Genomic DNA, 20,477 nt, shown 5'->3' on the forward strand with positions numbered 1-20,477 from the left:
ATCTGCAGCGACGTACGTAGGATTTTATATTTTTATCACATAGGTTTTTTTTAAATTTGCGTCGACTTTTACAGCGCTTTTTCATTAACAAGTGCACCATTCCACAAAATCCTACGTCGCTTGCCATTGTACCAAGAAATCGAAAAAAAAATTAGTTTTTAGCTCTAGGCAGCCAAAGCTTTGTGCTCAATCATTAACCGTCAATGGCATGCAAAGCGATAGAGATTTGAGATGTCCTTTTAGGTATTTAACCTAATGGAGCTCTTTTTATGTGTCTATCTTCATGTAATATTACATGTGTTTGCAACTCAAATGTATTATAGAGTATTGGGATATTTCCGCGGCGCGATGCCGCAAATATCGAAAATCGACGATTGTTGAATATTTAACAAACAATAGGGTTGGTGCTCAAATAGCCGCGGTGTACTACTAGTTTCAGTAGTAAGCTAAACGCTTGATTAAAAATCCAACCGCCGTTAATTATTTTTTGCTTTGTAGTTCGCACGAAACTCGCAAGGTAACACAAGTTTTATTATAGAAATTTGCTAAAAAAACGACTGAAATAGTGAGTTTTCCTTGATTTTTGAGCTCCTTTGCAGCTATAGTGGGCCAGATGTACCTAGAGTTGCATGCTCCAAAAGTAATCAATGGGTTTTGCATCTATAGTAACCGGAATTAGCAATTGCGCCACTATTGCCTCATGCGGAGCAAGCGGTTTTAAATGCAAAAATTAGTTCAAAACCAATTATAATATTTTTTCATTTTACATATAATCATTACACGTAGATCTTTCCATCTTTTTTAATGCGTTTAAATTTAAGCACAATGCGTAAATAAATAAAAATACTGTGAATAGCAAACTTATAACAAGTATTTAAGTACACATGATCCTAAATGTAACGAATTGTTTATTGAAAAAATAGAAAAAAAAATTTCGGTAGGATGATTTTCTGGGTTTTGGTACTTTCTGCGGAACAGTTTCCTGGGTTATGGTTCTTTCTGGGTGAAAGTTTTCTTGGCTTTGGTACTTTCTGGGAATCAGTTTTCTGGGAATTAGTGCTTTCTGGAATATGTGTTTCTGGAGAAAAAGCTTCGGTATTTTTTCTTCTGGGGAATATGGATATATGGAACCAATTTTTGTTGACAGGCCATTAAACGAACAAAAATATTCTTTTTTTTTTCATAATCCACCATTACATTTTGGCATACTTCTGAAAGATAGTGGAAGTTTCAAAAGGAAATGTGTTCAATCATTTGAAAGTCATCCTATGGAGCAGATTTGCTTTCAAGATATAAATTCGCATGTCTCGATTTTCCACAAAAAATTCTCAAATATTGATCTGATTTTCCGCTGAATCCAGGAGAAGGTCCCCTTCAAACTCGGCCGCTTATACGTTTGCTCCTTAACTCCTTAATATGCTAATAGAAATTAAGAGTCTTTCGGTACTAAAACAATATTGGAAAGTTTTATGATGACGCCGTAATAAACGAAAGACCGAGAGGATCTGCCTCATAAGTCGACACAGATCTATCATTAGGGCCTAAGTCGCAATGTACTCAAATGGAGAAAAATTAGTTTGAATATTCTACGATGCTTTACTAAATGTAGTTTCTATTGTATGAAAATCAGGGTTGTTAATCGATAATTAATCGTCATCGTCGATAACGTTAACCACCCGTCAACGTCATCGGAAACTCCGTTAACGATAATGTATCGTCGCCTTCATCGTCATCGTCGATAATTGTATCGTCGTTTTCATCGTCATCGTCGGTTCATCGGTTATCGCGATACATTTTGCGTTACTTTCCCGTTTATTGGGGTTGAAGTTGATGCGGTTAACTTTCAATTGTTTACAATTAAATAACTATTGAGGGACATGTTGTTGGCTGTTGAAAATCAATTGGCGATTCTACGTTGAAACCGCTCGCAGATAGCGCTGGAAGGAAAGTGTTGCTGATTTTATTCTGTTCTGTCATAGTGCATATATTTTCTGTAAACATTGGTAAAAAAATGACTTTTAAACACCAAATTACCGATCAATTTGTTGATAATTGTTTATGAAAATGGAGGAAAATCATCATTTTATCAGATGATGAGTAAACATCTTGCGAAAAGAGTGTAAAACATAGTGGTTTCTAATATTATTCGCAGAGCTATATGCGCGCTGTTTCGAAATGTAATTTGTTGAGCACCGTAGCCGCCGCAACAGCATTTCCCGTTCGTCCTAAGTTAAACTAAAACCTTCATGAGATGGTGTAAATTCATGAAACTCTCCAGATCACGCGAGGAAAGAATATATCCGGCTAATAGGAAAGTGTCAGCTTTGTATCATGCACAGCCGATCCTTCTCTCCGATAGTCTTCACTGAATCTCCTACGTAGTTCAAAATATAAAGGAGTTTGACATTGGTGCTGATTGGGTCCCGGTTTCGAGTTGGAACTTTATTTATGGAACGATTTTTTATAACCACAATAATACCCCGATTACATTTCGAAGAAATGTATGAGTCAAATAGTTGCAAATGGCTGTACTTTCAGAATAATTGCAAATAAAACTAAATTTCTTACTCGTTTCATTCATATTTTGGCAGTGGTTAGCTTTTTCCGAGAATATAATGAAGATTTTGTTGTAAGCTACGACTCACTTACGGGTGAAAAAAAGCATATTGTATCACTTTGCCAGTTCATGAGCTGAATCATAGGTGTCGCATGACTAATTTTGGTTTTGCCGCAAATCGCCAATAGTTTTGGACATTTTCTATGCACAGGGGGGGGGGGGAGGGTCCGACGATGTGTCAAAATGGAGTTTTTTGTCAACTTTTCGGGAGTTTTATATTGAAGGGAAAGTTATTGGCAGTTGACAATCAATAGTTTTGGACATTTTAAATACACAGGGGGTTCGAAGATGTGTCAAAATGGATTTTTTCAACTATTGAGGAAAGTTTGTTATATTGAAGAAGCTATTGGTAAGTGAAAATCAATAGTTTTGGGCATTTTAAATGTACCGTCGGTGCATCAAAATAGATTTTTTTTTAACTTTTCGCGAACTTTTTATATTCAAGGGCAATCGATAGTTTTGGACATTTTCAATTCACACGAGGATCCAAATTGGCAAAAAGGTGAAAGAAATTCTTTGAACCACGAAAAACATTTTTAGTTATAGTGTCTTCAGCAAAGTTTATTTATTTATTTTTTTTCATTTAAAAAGTATTAGTTGGGTGATTAATTCCTCTAAAGCTGAGAAGAAAGTTTTTGCCTATGTTCATGAAAATAAAAAAAAAACTTTCTTTGGCAAAGTTGTTGACAATATCTGAAGTATTAACTTCGCTGAAGAGACTATGTGTCTATCTGTCGATTTTAATTTACATTTGGGGAGATTTTTTTGATATATCCCTGAAAATTGCTTTTTTCAAAATACTTTTCCTGGTAATTTTGTAGAATTTCAAAATGTTCCAAGATGTTGTTCAGCATAAGAAAATACAGAATTTTTATAATGTAAGTTTATTTGTATCTCTTACAACTTAGAAGTTATCGAATGTTTTAGTGCCCAAAAAGCAATATTTTGGTATGGAAGCCGCAAATTTCCGCAGACGAATACCAATACGAATCTGTAAAACAAACACTATCAAAATCGTTTGGTGGGCTCTAGCTTACGTTCAAGTCAAATTCGAGTAAATTCCTTCTTTAGCATATTTTTCTTATCTTAGAGATGCAAAATATACAAAAATAATAATACTGTACTGTAAGACCTCCTTAAGGAAATTTTTTACTAAATGATCAGAACGGGTTATGAAGCTTTGTCGAGGAACTAAAGAAGAATATTTTAACCGCTCCAGTTTATTAAAAAGAAAGAAAAAAATATGTTAGTCCAGGTGTTTGCGTTTCGACTTCCGTCTCTTCAGAACCAGCAAAAATATGTGCCGATTTCGTCAATGCCATCGTTTTATCAGCCTATAATTCGCCAAATGGCTGATAAAAACGGGTCTTCACTGTATTCAAAAGACGAATAAAACTCTATTATGAGGCCGTACATAAATTACACTACATATTTAAGGGTAAAAGAAGGAAGCATGAAGCATCTTGTTACATAGTGGAGCGAAGAAACGGAGGAGGGGGCTAAAAGCTTCCTAACTAGAAAAGGAAATCAAACATTGGAAATATTCTCCTTTTCAAAATCCGAAATCTTCTGGTTTAAATCAAAATTATAATAAATTCTGTTAATCACCACACGACTTAAATGTGTAGTGTAATTTGTGAATGGCCTAATAATAGTGGTTTAGTAGTTTTTTCAATATATGTTTTTGCGTGCTAAAAATTACTAATCGCACAATAGCTCAAAATTTGTTTTCTTCATGGTCAAAACAATTTTGATCACCTTTTTGCCGCTTGGAAACACTGTGCACCTGGGACTCTTCTGTGCACCAACTTACTCGAAAAGTTGAAAAAATTCAATTTCGACTCATCATCGGATCCTTCTGCGTATTGAAATGTCCACAATTATTGATTTTCAATTGCCAACAACTTTCCCTTCAACGTAATACATTTTCCCGAAAAGTTGAAATAATTTCATTTTGACGCATCGTCAGACCCCGCTGTGCATAGAAAATGTCCAAAGCTATTGATTTTCAACTGCCAACAACATGTCCTTCAATAGGTATTTATTTCTAAACAATTGAAAGTTAACCGCATCAACTTCAACTCCAATAAACTGGAAAGTAATGCAAAATGTATCGCGATAACCGATGAACCGACGATGACGATGAAAACGACGATACAATTATCGACGATGACGATGAAGGCGACGATACATTATCGTTAACGGAGTTTCCGATGACGATACATTATCGTTAACGAGTAACGTCGATAAATTATCGTGAAAAATGTATCGCATTAACAACCCTGATGAAAATGTTTTTCCTAAAGCATTTATGGCTAAACCTTATAACAATATTCTCGTGCTTTTTCAAAAGGAAAGCGACGATTATTTTTCCTCGCAGCAATCATAGCGTTTCAAGGTAATTGTGGAAATGAATATTACATTCTTAGTACACTTTTCACTTATACACAATGGCTCGCCAGCCACGAACTTGATGAGCTACGTGTCGACGGTGAAACACTTGAAACATAATTCGCACCTATTTTAATAAATTTTACATTATTTTGATAGTAGTACATGTGTATATGTCCATAATTTTTGATTTTCAATGGTCAACAACTTCTCCTTTAATATAAACTCATCACAAATTTTTTTTTTTTTAAATCAATTTTGACGCATCGGCAGACCCCCATGCGCATTGAAAATGCCAAAATTACGAATTTTCAATGGCCAACAACTTCTCCTGCAATATACATAATATCAAAAAGCTGAAAAAATTTCCATTTTAACGCATCAACGGGCCTCCCTGCGCATTGTTAATGTCCAAAACTATTGCTTTTCAACGGCCAACAACTTCTTCAATATAAAACTCATTACCAAAAAGTTGAAAAGATTGACGCATCGGCGGGCCCCCTGCGCATTGTAAATGTCCAAAACTATTAATTTTCAATGGTCAACAACTTATCCTTCAATATAAAACTCGTTGCCAAAAATTAAAAAAAAAATCCATTAGTCGCATCGGCGGGCTCCCATGCGCATTGTAAACGTACAAAACTATTGATTTTCAACGGCCAACAACTTCCCCTTCAACGATATTAGGGGACCGCTAGTAGTTTGCTGCAGTCCTTTCCTATATCAAGCGAAAAAAGAACTGCTGCATATTCCAATCATGCAAATATACATTCATTTTTGGTTATTGGCCAAGAATTTGTTCTAGTTACTCCTCTGTGCGCTGCAATGAAATTTGTTTGCAACAGTTCACATGCAACGGACGATGAAATTTAGACACACGGGCCATTCACATACATTTGCAACTATTACGAACCAAACCAAACTACGGCACCAAGCCGAATAACCGAACTTTCACGAACATGTTACAGGCACGCTCAGCAGCACGAACGTTTTTGCTTTTCTCTCTTCCGTTTACATGCACAGCACCCATAGTCAAACTTGCACCAGGGCTGTCCTGTTGGTTTTTTTCCTGGTGGCCGAAAACAAAACTGCTGTGTGACGGCATTCACGCACATTAAAGACATTACATTCATTGAACGACATTCATACGTACACCAACCATGAAATTCGTCTATGACTTTCCTGCTCGGGCAGCAGCGTGAAAGTTTGTGAGCTCATGACATTCATAAAAAATGTCACGTTTCCAGCCCTGGCTTAGAGTTCTACGGTGATTCGTTTTCGGCAGTAACTATGTGAGGAGTGGGGTAAGCATGCAGCAGACTGCGGGGGGAGAAAAATAACAGCGAAAAACTTTGTTTACCTACTGAAATCAAAGCAAACATCTGTAGAGAACTAGTAAACTAATGTTGTTAGCTGTCGTTTCTAAAACCAACATGGTTGATTTCTTCACTCTAAGGTACCTAACATGGTCATAAGACCTTACATAGCTGTCGTTTCTAAAACCAACATGGTTGATTTCTTCACTCTAAGGTACCTAACATGGTCATAAGACCTTACATACTAAATCTGAATACGCCAATCATCATAATAATCAGCATTTGCACCATAACTCGACATGGGGTAGACTCTTATTCGTCTCATTAGTCGGCTTGTCGCACTAATTCGCTGATAACTCGGCTTGCAGTGATTGAATTGTACTTGAATATGTATCAACATCTTTGCTTCGTTACTAACAAGCAGTACCATAGAAATCTGTCTTGGAAAATGTAAAATACTTGCGTTTGAGCGAAGCGAAAAGTTGAGTACAACGCACCCTTATTCATCCTACCATTTGAGCCAATGCGCAAACACTGCTCTAACTAATGTTTTCAAATGGGTGGGATGAATAGATGTGCTAAGATGAATTATTGCGCAATCACCCTAATTGTTTAATTCTCGTGATTTTGAGCCCCGCTAGGGGTCATTAATATACTAAATAATTTTAAAAAAAAATGTCAAAACCTCATAAAAACCAATTTTGATGTACAAGAGACAAACGGAAAACTCCAGCTTTCATCATTTTCCTTCTATTTCCCGAAAACTTTTTAGTATTGAACCTCCTGCAATCTATGTGGCCACGCTGAACTTCTTTTGTTTTAAACAGTCATGCATTCCGCATATTTGCTATAACACACGCAGATTTCAATTTATCGGCAACAATTTTCGAAAAACTGACAACGATAAGAATACAGTGTAAACAATACACTCTAAGCTACTTCTACCCAATGGGTCATATTCTACAATGTTTTTTTCCGTGATGCAACTTGTGGAACACCCTTTAGTAGCGTTTTTCTCGAAACCGCGTTTTCAAATTGGCGAACACAATAGCTCAAAAACTAATCAACGAACTTAATTTTTGATGAGAATGTACAATATGTGTAGCCTGTCGATGACTCTATGGCACATTTGCGATAAAAATTCCTTTTTTTAATTCTACGAGGGACTGACTTGCGATTATGGCAATATTTTATTCGTTATTAAAAAAGCGAAATTTTTTAACATCTTCAATTATTTTGTTTTTATTCACAGAAAGCTACCAATATTGTTTGTGTGGAATGTCTAGGTACGGAATCGAAGGGACCCACTGGTATTCCGGAGGTACTGAGTTCTTGCAGCGGGTGCGGTATGTCATTACACAATAAATGTGCCAACAATGGCACCACTGCTACTGTACCATTGGCTGCTTTGTCGAGAAAAGGCAATAAGTGGTTCTGCGAGGAGTGTAAAACCTGTGATGCCTGTTTGACACAGAACGAAAAAGGACCTTGTGTACTCAGTTGCAGTGATTGTGGAAGAAATTTTCATTTTACTTGCATGGAACCCGAAGTTAACGATGCGAAAAAAGTTAAAACACTCTGGAGGTATTGAAACAATCTAACAAGTTCGCGTCCAATTCAATAATTATGTATATATTACATTATTTATAGATGTACGTCATGTTTGAACGAGTATAATAAAAATCGCATGTCCGTGATGGAGTCACCGCAATGTGACACGCTTTTACGAAAGAGGATAGAAGCCACACAGAAGCCACAATCAGAAGAAAGGAAAAGAAAAAAGTAACGTATTACGTAGCTTCTACGTTTTATCTATATACAGGGTGTTTGGTTTATGATTGAATCTTAAGAAGAGTGTCCATCAAGGCCTAAAATTCTCATATATTTTCAATGAACGATGAAACCCACTGGATCCACCTTCGTGTTTTTGCTGCCCCCTTCATTACTAGATACACGTAAAGCAAAATAAAAAAGGCAAAACCGGCTTCTTCTTTAGATTCTATGAAAGCAAGTAGCAAAAGTAGCGACTTTCGTTTCATATGTCGCTTCTCATGTTAATTTCATTTAATGAAATAGCAATGTGCATCATAGAGCTGCAACTAGAACGCGGCAACGACGGAAAATATACACACCAATAGTGCTTCAGTCATCCAATATTATCGCTTGCCCCTAATTCCATGAAATCAAACAACGACATGTAAATATCGTTAATAGTGTATTTTCGTTTGCCCACCACTAGGTTAACATATTATATTGAATTCAGTATCTAAGAGACTAATGTCGCTCTCAATTGCAAAGCGTAATCGAGTGAATAAAATTGACTTTATACGTATGCTTTGTCCTAGGTCGTTCGTTGTCTCATTTTTGTTTTCGCAAAGTTCTGGTGCTTTAGAAAGTAGTGTCGCTGTCTTGTCGTTATCGCCTTATATTGGTAAATGAAAAAAAAACATTTTTCGACTCTAGTGATCATATTTTAACAAATCCTTCTACACATATCACACAATGTCAACCATCACAGAGTTACTATACTTTTTTGAAACTGACTTGTTTATCTTCAAATGCTTCTAACTCGAAAATAATAGATTTTAAAATAAAAGAACAGACTCGTAAAGCACGAAATTTTATCATGAAAACGAAGGTATATCTTTTTTATTGTCCACCGTGAAAATCTTAATGTTTCAAATGTCGTGATGTGATGCAATAATCCACATATACCGCCCGCGATTTCGCCTACAGAAAAACTCCCCGGTAGTTATTTAAACGTGGCATCTTTAAACTTCCAAACGCGGTCTCAAACATTAACTCACCACTCGCGCGATCATGAAACGGTCACGTCCGAAAGTTTTACCAGTCTGGACTAATGCCTTCAGTTGAACCAATCAAAACAGTGACGCTCATATTCACTTAACAACACGTTCCATGGTGACATGACCTGGAAATCAAGTTTCTCCATAGGGAACCGGACTACCATCTGTAACATACACTAAAAATTTAGCATCATATTCACGGTCCGCGCGTGATCAAACAAGAATACACGCTACATCATTATAAAATCATAATTATACACACGAAGTCACATACACGTGACAAACATGTTAATATACAAATGCTTGAGCCCTTCGTGACTATCCGCGGCACCTACACCCGCGATCTCGTAAACATGATAACATCCCGGTGATAAAGTGAATGTCTCAGCTCCTATAATTTTCAAACGCGGTCTCAAGCGTGAATTTAAAAACTCCCGCACTCGCACGATCATGAATCGGTCACTTCCGGATGTTTCTATCCTTGCCTTCAATTTGATCAATTAAAAAAAGAAAGCTCTCATATCCACTGGATACCACGTTACATGGCGACATGACCGTGGACTCTAGTTATATGGGGTAACTTATTCCCTGTCAGAATGTGAATTGTACACCAAAAACTAACTATCCGCGTGACCATCCAAGAACGCACGCGTATATAGAAAATGCCACGGTTACAAAATCCAGTCTTGTACACGCGAAGTCACATGAACGCGAGCACACGTGACAAACACGTTAACGTACGAACGCTTAAGCCCTTCGCGATTAACAACGCAAATCTACGTTCGCGATCGCGCAAACTTAATAACACCCCGGTAGTAAGGAGAACGTTTTAGCACTCACGAAGTTTCAAACGCTGTCTCAAACACGACCCTACAAACGACCGTTTTCGCGCGCTCATGAATCGGTCACGTCCGGAAACCATTACTCTCTATCCTAATAACTTAGGTCCATACATTCAGTAGGACCAATCAAAAAATAAAGCACACATCCACCAGACAATACGTTCGTTGGCGATATCACCGGGCACTCTAGTGATATGGAAGATCTCACTCTCTTAGCATCTTAGCAGTACGCCAAAAAATAAAGTATTAGACTCACGGTCCGCGCGCGATTATCCAAGAACACACGCGAATATGCGAAAGACACATGGTTATAAAATAGAATTTATACACGCGAAGTTACATACACGTTAGCACACGCGACATACAAACGCACACGCGATCGAACACGTTAACTACAAATGCTCGAGCTCTTCGCGATGATACACGCGATCGCGAGTCCCTGCGCCCGCACATACCTGAACCGTACAATGAATATCACATTCAGAATCACGGCCCGCTACAATTGGCCTAATGCAGTGTTTTAGTGGGCGACATTGCCTGTCTCGTCTGCAAATTGTAGTATGTTATTCTGACGGGGAGCCCTTCCGAGAACCTAGCTCTACAGCTCCAGTAGGACAACTCTGGAAAAAAAACTGTTTGAGTAAACCGAACAATCGGGTGGATCGTACATTTGCGTACGAAACATTCCCAATACAAAAGAAAGATAAATGCTCTAAAAACCCACGAAACCAGCTGTCAAAATATGCATTCATTTCGATTTTAATATGGATTCAACCAAAGCTCCAAAGAAGGAATCAACATATATGTTTGAATAAACCAGGCAAACGAAAAGATCACAAGTTTGCGTGCAAGAGTTACTTGGCGTACAAATTCAAAGAACTGCTCATGTTTGAAAGAAGGAACTAAGCCCTACGTTCGAGTAAATCGGTTATACGAGAGGATAACAGGTTTGCTTGTGAGAGGCCGCTGCTTTCGACGGCACATCCTCAGTAGCTTAACACCGCATAAGATTCTTTAATTAGGTATGCGTAAACCTTTGGCTTAACCACAAATAATGAATAAAAACCATAACTTGGGAATGGGGCATTCTGGGGAATGACTTTCTGGGGAATGGGGCATTCTGGATAATGGTTTTCTAGGGATTGATACATTCTGGGAAATGTCTTTCTGAGGAATGGTACATTCTGAGAAAGGGAATTCCGGGGAATGGCTTTCTGGGAAATGACTTTCGGGGGAATGGTATACAACCTTAATTAACTATTCAGACGATACATCAGCTTCCGTCAAAATCAACGTTCCGTCTGGGCAAGTTGAATGCGTTTCTCTTGTGTCCGTCCATACGTGCCGTACGTCAAAACGTTCCGTGCCGTTGATGTTGTGAGTGATTGCCTCCATCTAACTGCATGTAACTAATCTTGACGTTCCGTACCGGTGACGGAAGCCTGATGTGTCGTGTGAATAGTTCTTTAGCCATGCGTCTGAAACGTGAACGAGAATTGTTTGTACCCACACACCCATAAACACAACTGGAAACACGCGAGATGTTTAGTGGAGCGGGACAACATATTTGCTACAGACTGTTGTATTAGTAGATTCGCTGATTCATACGGGCATAGAGTAAGGTGGGGCAAAAGTGCGCACCTAACAGTTTTCGTAAAATAACTATTGGTAGAAAAGCACTAGAAAATCGGCATGATTACAAATTATTACTCTCATCACACATCTTCAAAACGTAATACTAGATATCTCTTGGTTTTGCTTGTAATCCGCGAAATAGTTATTTTCTTATGAATACTCAAATGCGTACTTTTGCCCCATGGTCGGGGCAAGAGTGCGCATAGCACGGGCAAAAGTGCGCACAGCTTAAATAGCCGATTTATTTCCGCCCATAAATTAAACTAATCAATTTTAGGATATCCATCCCCTCTTACTCTTCTTTCATAACTAAAAAGTACCCCTCCCTCTGCCTCGGTTGATGTTGTTCAGTTTTCCATTATGTTGAAAAAACTTGGATGTTTCATCTTTTAGACAATGTGGTTCATGATCAAACTGACACCCCTGGTAACATCATTATTTGTCATAGTTGGGTAGATCACTACAAAAATTCTTGCGAATATCCTATTTATATTGGAAATGCATCTTTATTTACATATTCATAGTTTTTTGGTTCTTTTTTAATTACTCTGAGCTTTCGGCACTCTATATTTTTCCTTGGAACCAGTTATGCTGATGCTTTTGTTCCTAAACCGCTCATATCAGTCGTAATTTGATCGGTGAGCTCGCAGTTATTGAAGATGCTGGTCCCTTCTTTAAATCATGGAAGAATTAGTTCAATTTTTACATTTCTTATAAAAGAAATGTATAGAATTCGCTCAAACTTTCAAGATTTTTTCCGAGGCCCGGAGGGCCGAGTCTTATATACCAATCGACTTAGCTCGACGATTTGGGACAATGTCTGTGTGTGTGTGTATATGTAACGGACAAATTCTCATTCGTGTTTCTCAGCAATGGCTGAACCGATCTTATCCAAACCAATTTTAAATGAAAGAACTAAAAAACAGTATGAACGCTATTAATTTGTTTTTGATTCTGATGTTTAGTTTCCAAGATATGAATGTTTGAATGCGTAAAAATGGCGTTTTTTGCAGTTTTTTGAAATTATCTGCCGAAATTGACAATATAGATTAACAATTTATATGTTTTTAGACAGCTTCAACGAATACCTTTCGAACAAGCTATAGATTGTTGAAATCGGACTATTATCAAAAGAGATATTTAACATTAAATGCGGACGAAAGATTTTTATCATTTCCCATTGCCAGAAATATGACCAAAAACATATAATCTATTATTAACGCCAAAACGGCTTATTTTAGGTCAATAGTATCTTCGGAGAATTTAATGGAGGTAATATGGCCTTTCTTCTGGAATTCTGCTTTTGCTGATTAATCCCCCTATGAGTGAGATATTTTCACAAATTTTCTTGGAAGTGATTATATCGAAATGATGTCTTCAGCAAATTTGTAGCTCTTACTTTTGCGAATAACTTTACTAAAGACTTTAAATATCTATTTTGAATACTTTAAAAGTTATGGCTTGTTGTTTGTGGATTACTCTTTGTCGCCCATTTATTGTTCAATATAGTAATAATCCATTGAAATAAGCTAAACATTATTTCGATAAAACGACTTTTGTATTTCATTTTACTATCTACAACCGCTAGAAATAATCACCGAACACTTCCAAGTTGTCTGGAAGGAACTTGATACCTTATCAGTACAAAAATGTTCATTTGTGCGAACCTTCTCACTGCAATTTTTCTAACTTATAACCATCGGATCGATCTGAAACATATCGGAAAATGAAAAGCGAAAAAAATAACTCCAAGCAACGGCGTAGCCAAGAGAAGGTTTTGGGGTTTAACACCGTACAACACCCCCCCCCCCCCCATAACACCCAAAAAATATTGGATTGAAGTTGAAAATTTATTGATGCAGACTGATTTAATTCAATATTACAATAACAATTATCTGATCCGTGGATTGATAACCTGTTGTTGTTAACATCATTAGGACTTTTGATAAATTGTCGGAATGGGGTCCTGATATGTAACTGATCTATTGGTTTTGATTTCACAGTTGTCTAATTGCATCAATATCAAATTCCTGCCTGAAAACATTCCAATAGAAAATTCCAGAGTTCTGTAATCAATCATAATCCTCAGATTTATATTCAAATTGATCTCGTTTTTGTAGAAATGTATTGTAATAAGGGTCTTTATTTAATAGGAAGCGAAGTTAAAATTGATTTAATGTCTATGAAACATAGAACTGCTCACCAAAAAAATGCATAACTTTCAACATTTGCCAAAAATGTTTTTGCCTTTCTCATTCACTCTAAAATTCGTCAATCTAATCCCGACCCGGAGGACCGAGTGTCATATGCCAATCGACTGAGTTCGTCGAGATCGGAAAATGTCTGTATGTGTATGTATGTGTGTATGTGGAAAAAAATGTGACCTCTGTTTCTCAGAGATGGCAGGACCGATTTACACAAAGTTAGTCTCAAATGAAAGGTACAACCTTCCCATCGGCTGCTATTGAATTTTTTATTGATTGGACTTCCGGTTCCGGAGTTACGAGTTGAAGAGTGCAATCACACAGCAAATTCTCATATAAACTGAAATGAAAAATTTTCAAAATCAAATTTGTATTTTTGATGCCAAATGACTTTAAAATGCATGAAACATTGAGATGTTTGACAAAAATTGACTTCTTTGGACTTTGGTACATTTTTGCCTTTCTCATATAGAAAGGTTATGCAATCACTCTAAAAATCGCCAATCATACCGGCCCGGAGCGAGTATGCAGTGAGGGGTTGCTACTTTAAAATTAAAACTAATTTAAAATTTCTTAACAAGTTGAAAATTTTCGGCTGGACCTGGACCTCTCGGATCTTTCTCCATGATCCGCCGCTGGTTTCAAGCGATGTTTCAGTATCACATAGTGTCTCAAGATCGTGGCTGTCGATCCATTGTATGTATGTGCAAATCGTACTGAACATGTAATATTCATTCCCACCATTGTATTGAACATAACCAGCCATGAAATCGTAGTCTGGACAAATGAGACAAGTACAATTGCACCACTAGATGGATTAAAACAGGTTTTTATTTTGGGAATGCGTCGAGTTGAGACGAAAACGTAATATGATTAATAACGAGGATAACACTTTCCGAATGTAGAGAGAAATTTATGAAAAATGACGATTTCCATTCGACTCTAGCAGGTTCTGATCGATTTTGATGAGCATTTGATTTTCGTTGTATGACTAATTGTATGTATAGGTCAAATGTTTAAAAACAGTAATTTAAGGTCAAGATAACATCATTTTGAAACCGCCAATTTCGGAGGTTTAGTATCTTCGATGAGTTTTACAAACGTTAAACAGCGCATCATTTGATAAAACAATTTTGACGGTATATTGTCCACGAAGTATTTATGGTGAATTTTCTCAGGTTAATATTCATGACTACAATAAAGTCGCAACAAATTCGCTAAAGACATGAACCTTGTTACTATTTTCTGGAAAATAATTCTGCATAATTTTAAAACTTCAAAAATTATGGTTTCGGAATTATGCCGTTTAGACAGTAAGATCGATTTTCACCAAACCCCCGCCAAACCGAATTTCTGGCTACGCCGCTGACTTCAAGTAAGTAGAAACAAAGTCGTTCTACACTCGTTCACAAGAAACTTCTTCGAAGGCTGAATATCTATTATAATACATTGACACCCCAATTGTATCAGCCAAATATGAATTGCCAAATATGATTTTTTTATTGCATCGAACTACAACAATTTTAGGTAGCTTTCAAGAGGTTATTTTATAGACCTCCTCCAAAATTTGACGAACCTATTCCAATTCGTATACCAATTAATTGGTATACTTAAGGGTTTATATGTTGCAGATAGAGAAAATACTGAAATTTTCAGCTTTTTTCCTACACAATATTACGAAAGCTTATTAAACAATTTTTCCTAATAAGTTTGTGAAAATTATAAACTATTTGAAATTTTTTAATAGTTTAATTTTTTATTTAACCGTGATTTTTTAATAAATAGTGACCATCGCTTCACAACGTAGTCTATTTTTCATGGCTTGCGGTGAGTACGATCTCTCGAATTGCTGAACTGAAAATTATGGAATGGAAAAAAATTTTTAGTGTTCTTTACAGATTTAACTCGGCGCGCAGATAGCTCTGAATTAGACCCGCTGGTGCCCTAAGACGATTTCGCTAAATTTTCGGAGCACTGTGCACCCAGTGCATTAACGCATGTGACGGAAGGCTATCGAAAAGTTTCGTGAAAATGAAAATTCCAGTAATGATGATGATTTCCCCAAACGGTTCGTTTTCGAGAGGTTTTTATTTGTTCTTTGGCATTAGGATTAGCGGTAATAATTCAAATCAAGGATACTACTGGGAAGTCACCTTTAGAAAAAGTCGATGTCGAAGTAAAATTTGGAACTATGCACGCATGCACTTCAGAGATAACGTGATATCAGGAGCTGCGATTTCATTTCAACGCTTTTTTTGTGAAAAGGGCGATACTCACAAATGTAAACATAAGGCTTTTTTCATATATGCGAATGATAAATAAATAACCCCTTTAGGAAAATTCAGTTTTCCCACCACAATTTGGATATTTTATTAACAGAGCATTAACAATAATTCGTTGGAATGTCTATTTTATGGGCCATTTTTTCGCTTTCCCATTGATTTGGTTTGAGATTTATAGCACTGATGTTGTCCTATGCTGATTTGAGCGATTCTCTGAGTCCTGCCACTATCCCATGTAGTAAACATCGCGAAACATCAAGTTCTAAATGTTCTCAAACGATATAATATCCGAAGAGAGTGATAAGAGTTATAAGAAATGTCTCATCACACTGTTAGGTGGATTAAAAGCGTTTTATATAAAAAGCTTCCCTCGCGTCTTTTGATTTGGGGCGGATATGCTATGCGCACTTTTACCCCACTGTCAGTTTTTTAACTTACTCAATTGTTACGAAAATTACTGAATTTTTTTCATTAAATCAAATATATCTCGCAACGAACCATATGTTGAAGATTTTTAGGGTACTGTAGTTTTATAGATCGTGATTTACTCAAACAGCCAATTTATGATTCCCAAAATTCAAAAAATAATATCAAATCAGCGAAAAATGGTCCTTCCCCCTTAATTTCAAGCCACTATATTCAAACCTTTTATGCTTATATGTGTGATTAGTTGACTTAATGATACACTAAATCCATACAGAGTTCCCAGGTTCTAGCGCTTGTGTGCTTCTAAAAGTCCTATGCGCACTTTTGCCCCACGCGCACTTTTACCCCACCTTACTCTATTAGTTGTTAGGCACATGCGCGGCTTGCTAGTTCGCAATCGGTACCCCCAAAAGTGTATTTTGAACGAGGAGACCAGTGTGTGTTGGGATTTGGATGCGTTGTAGGGCGGGCTAGGCTAGTTCCAGTATGGTGTCAGTAAAAAGGCTCTGGAATTAACTCTGGAATATTGGTTGACCGTGGTAGTGTGAGAAAGCATGTGCGGCGGTTGTAACAATCATTCTTTTTATCTTTCCTTCTGTTATCCAGCTCGATTTGTGAATTTAACCCTAATGATTTTTGTTTGGATGAAAACAAAATGACTCCTACCGCACCCTCAAACCATACACTAGGCACAGAAATATTCTGTGCAGGGATTGGCTTAGGGTGCAGTTGTCAACAGGGCGCATGAGTTTTTCGAATATGAATTCGAATTTTTTTATAGAACGGATTGGCAGCACCGTGGTATCAATAGTTGTGTAGCTGATTTCAAGACTGTGTGATGAGTTGACAGCAAACTGTTGTCGTGAGCACACGAAGAAGACAACTATAATAGTTTTTTTTTCCTTTAACGAAATTTGCGGACTTAGTCCGGCATATTATATCAAATTTAATTCCGATATTCGGAACCAGCAACTGCCAGAATGGCATCATCGGTTGACAAAACATTTGTCATCAACTTTAAAGTTGTACCGACTAAACTAAATCTTCCCGCAATCGCCGAATTTATAACATAAAATCTCGCTATCGAAGCGACTAAGTTACAGCACCTTCAAGTCAGCAATGGACGTGTCTTCGTGGGCACCGATTCCGCTCAAACAGCACAGGACATTGTACAAGAGCACAACATGAAACACCAGCTATAACACGATGGAAAATCCTACTGTTGAGGTTGGAGTTCATGACCTCCGCCCGAGCACAAGTAACAGACAGCTAGCATACTGGATGCGTGAGTATGGTGAAACTATCTTAATCCGCGATGAAGTCTGGAAAGATTTTTTCCCTGGTGTACCAAATAGAGTGCGAATTATGCGCATGAAACTTGCAAAACCGATACCGTCATATGTGACGGTGGACACGACTATGACTCTTATAACCTACAAAGGTCAAGTCGCCACATGCAAACATTGCAATCGACGAGTTCACTATGCTCAAAAGTGCTCTGATTATGAAAATTTCTGAAGCCGAGCGTCAGCGGTCGTTTGACACTGGCCGAAATTGTGAAAAACGGCGACGGCCGGTCACTTTCGCAGCAGACTTTTCGTCAACCAAACACTGCTGTCTCCGCAGGCTAAAAAGGGCACATCTCACCACGGGTAAAACATCTCGTTGGCTGAAAGTGATACCGCTATGGTGGCCGAGCCATTCCAAAGCACACCTGAGAACAGAAATCAGCAACAAACAGAAACAACCAGTATATCCCAAGCTGCAAACGATTGTCAAATCGTGAACGTTACGAGTCCATTTGCCGGCTTCACAGACGAAAGCGACGATCCGACTGCAGATAAAATCAAAACCAACACAGTGAGTTCAAAAAGATCAGCATCGCCTCTCGAAAATGAAAGAAGAAACAACGAAAAAAGACCGTCCCGGAATGACACACGGCTAGATCCACATCACACACGATCGATTTCGCGCAACAAACAGAAAATAGGAAAACTACCCCCATCACAGCAAAAACAAACAAATGAATGTGCCAACTGCTTCTTCCCCGCTTGTGCCTCTGCTGCTGTACATGGTGCTCACCAATCTCATCATAACAACAAGAAAAAAGTGCAAATTTATTACCTACTCCCGCCACCGATGAACCGTTGTCAACTGCCTCGCAAATTTCGATCATTATCAGCTGCTGTCGACGTTTCTGTATCCTGCATTTTCTCACCCTGGTTGCGCAGCAGCAGTGATGTCCCTATCCTCTGTGCAGTAAAGAGAAATTGAAATTACTCCCCACACTCTGGCAAGCAAAACGAGAGCGCTTCTCTTTCGTTCATAAACACCACCGTATTTGATATGGGACCATTAATAAATTACGTAACGCAAAAATTGCCCAAAATTGACCCCCCCCCCTCCCCCTATGTAACAAATTGTCACAAATTTTTCCATCCCCCCCTCCCCTGTTCCGTAACAAATTCCAATAAAAAAAAATGTTATTCGATGAAAACATGTTACGTAACGATCTAGTTAACACCTAGAGCTTCCATCCCGGGAATTTATTTCCCGGGATTTTTTGATTTCCCGGGATTCCCGATTCCCGGGAAATTGTGTTTTCTCATTCCCGGGATTCGGGAATCCCGGGAAAAAAGATTTTTAATTTATCCCAAAAGACTTAGGTTCTGCGAATGAAATTCTGTAGAAAATATCTTTATCGGTAAACATTTGGAGTGAGCAGTGAATGCAGATTGTGCTTTTCCAACTGATTTGCAGATCAATGGACTGTATATCTTTAGGCTCACTGATATGTTTCGTGATTTTTTTTAGGTATATAGTCCAAGCCATACTCAAAACACTGCTAAAGAATGTTGATTTTTTCATTTAAAAATGGATTACTTTGCCGACCGTTGTACCGAAACATTTCCTTACAGTAGCGTTAGTGATGCGCACGATATCTCTGCAACCGATGAGCAAATTGATCAGATTCTTTAACAGTTCTTTTTATAGTTGATTTTAATAGTTAGATCTTGAGTGAATGGCCTTGCAATCAAATTAGTAATGGAAATTGCGTTACTTTCTTAAAAAATCGATGTGTTTGTTTGAAAACTTGGGATGGTTTGTAGTGATATCATGCTTAACGCAAACGCTGTTTAAAATAAGGAATGTTTCTAGAACGTCTGCAACAATATTTAGTCGGTTCATCGAATGTATATTTCGTCTTTTTTGTTATACCGTAACTGTAATATCTGTAAATTTTTGTATGTATCAAATACATAACGTTGTAATCTATCCAATATCATGTGCATCCAAACTCTTTGAATGTCGCTTTCAAGGATACAGGCAGGATTTTTGAAGGGATACGATCAAGCAATCCAGATACTTGCCCGTAATAGGAAATCGATGGTAGGCTTGCATCCATCGCTGCACAGTTCGTCCATTATCTGCTTGATTTTGATTCACACTTAATTCGAAATGATGCTGATCCTACTGTGACGGAAATGGATTCTATATATAAACTTTCCTCTTTTGATCGGAAGTAACTGCACACTACCCTGAAGCAGCTCAATCATTTCATTCAAAATTACCAAAGAAGGTGCTTTGCATTAAATTGATCACATTCCATCGTATCAGAACAACGAATTCCTATTTTGGGCAGTAACTCCAGAAGCTGCGTTTATTATATCGTCCTAATCGTAATCGTAATTACCAAAATTTCGGTTATACATATAGCCAAGAAAAAGTTTTAGTTGCATAAACTTATTGACGAGTTATCAAATGATTGAATGATGTGTAAGCCACCAAAATGCCATCTTCTGACAACTGCTTTAGGACAGATATACATGCAATCAAACGAGTTTGAAAACCTTATCAATTCTTTTGTTTTCAAGAAAATCATTAGCCTTTTTATTTTTCCTCTATATTCCCGGGATTTCCCGGGAAATTTATTATTTATTTCCCGAATCCTGGGAA

At 37.5% G+C, this 20,477-nt stretch overlaps 1 protein-coding gene across 11 annotated transcripts in view; it reads left to right on the forward strand.

The window, feature by feature from the left end:
* Window positions 1-20,477, forward strand: part of LOC131682902 (histone acetyltransferase KAT6A) — a 418,542-nt gene that overhangs the window by 133,929 nt on the left and 264,136 nt on the right. For all 11 annotated transcript variants that reach the window (XM_058964705.1, XM_058964704.1, XM_058964706.1 and 8 more), the window contains 2 exons: window positions 7,577-7,908; window positions 7,975-8,106. In XM_058964705.1, coding sequence (XP_058820688.1) covers window positions 7,577-7,908; window positions 7,975-8,106 — 464 coding nt within the window. The remainder of the gene's footprint in view (window positions 1-7,576; window positions 7,909-7,974; window positions 8,107-20,477) is intronic.

Source organism: Topomyia yanbarensis, chromosome 2 (assembly GCF_030247195.1).
Source record: "Topomyia yanbarensis strain Yona2022 chromosome 2, ASM3024719v1, whole genome shotgun sequence".
Taxonomy (NCBI): domain Eukaryota; kingdom Metazoa; phylum Arthropoda; class Insecta; order Diptera; family Culicidae; genus Topomyia; species Topomyia yanbarensis.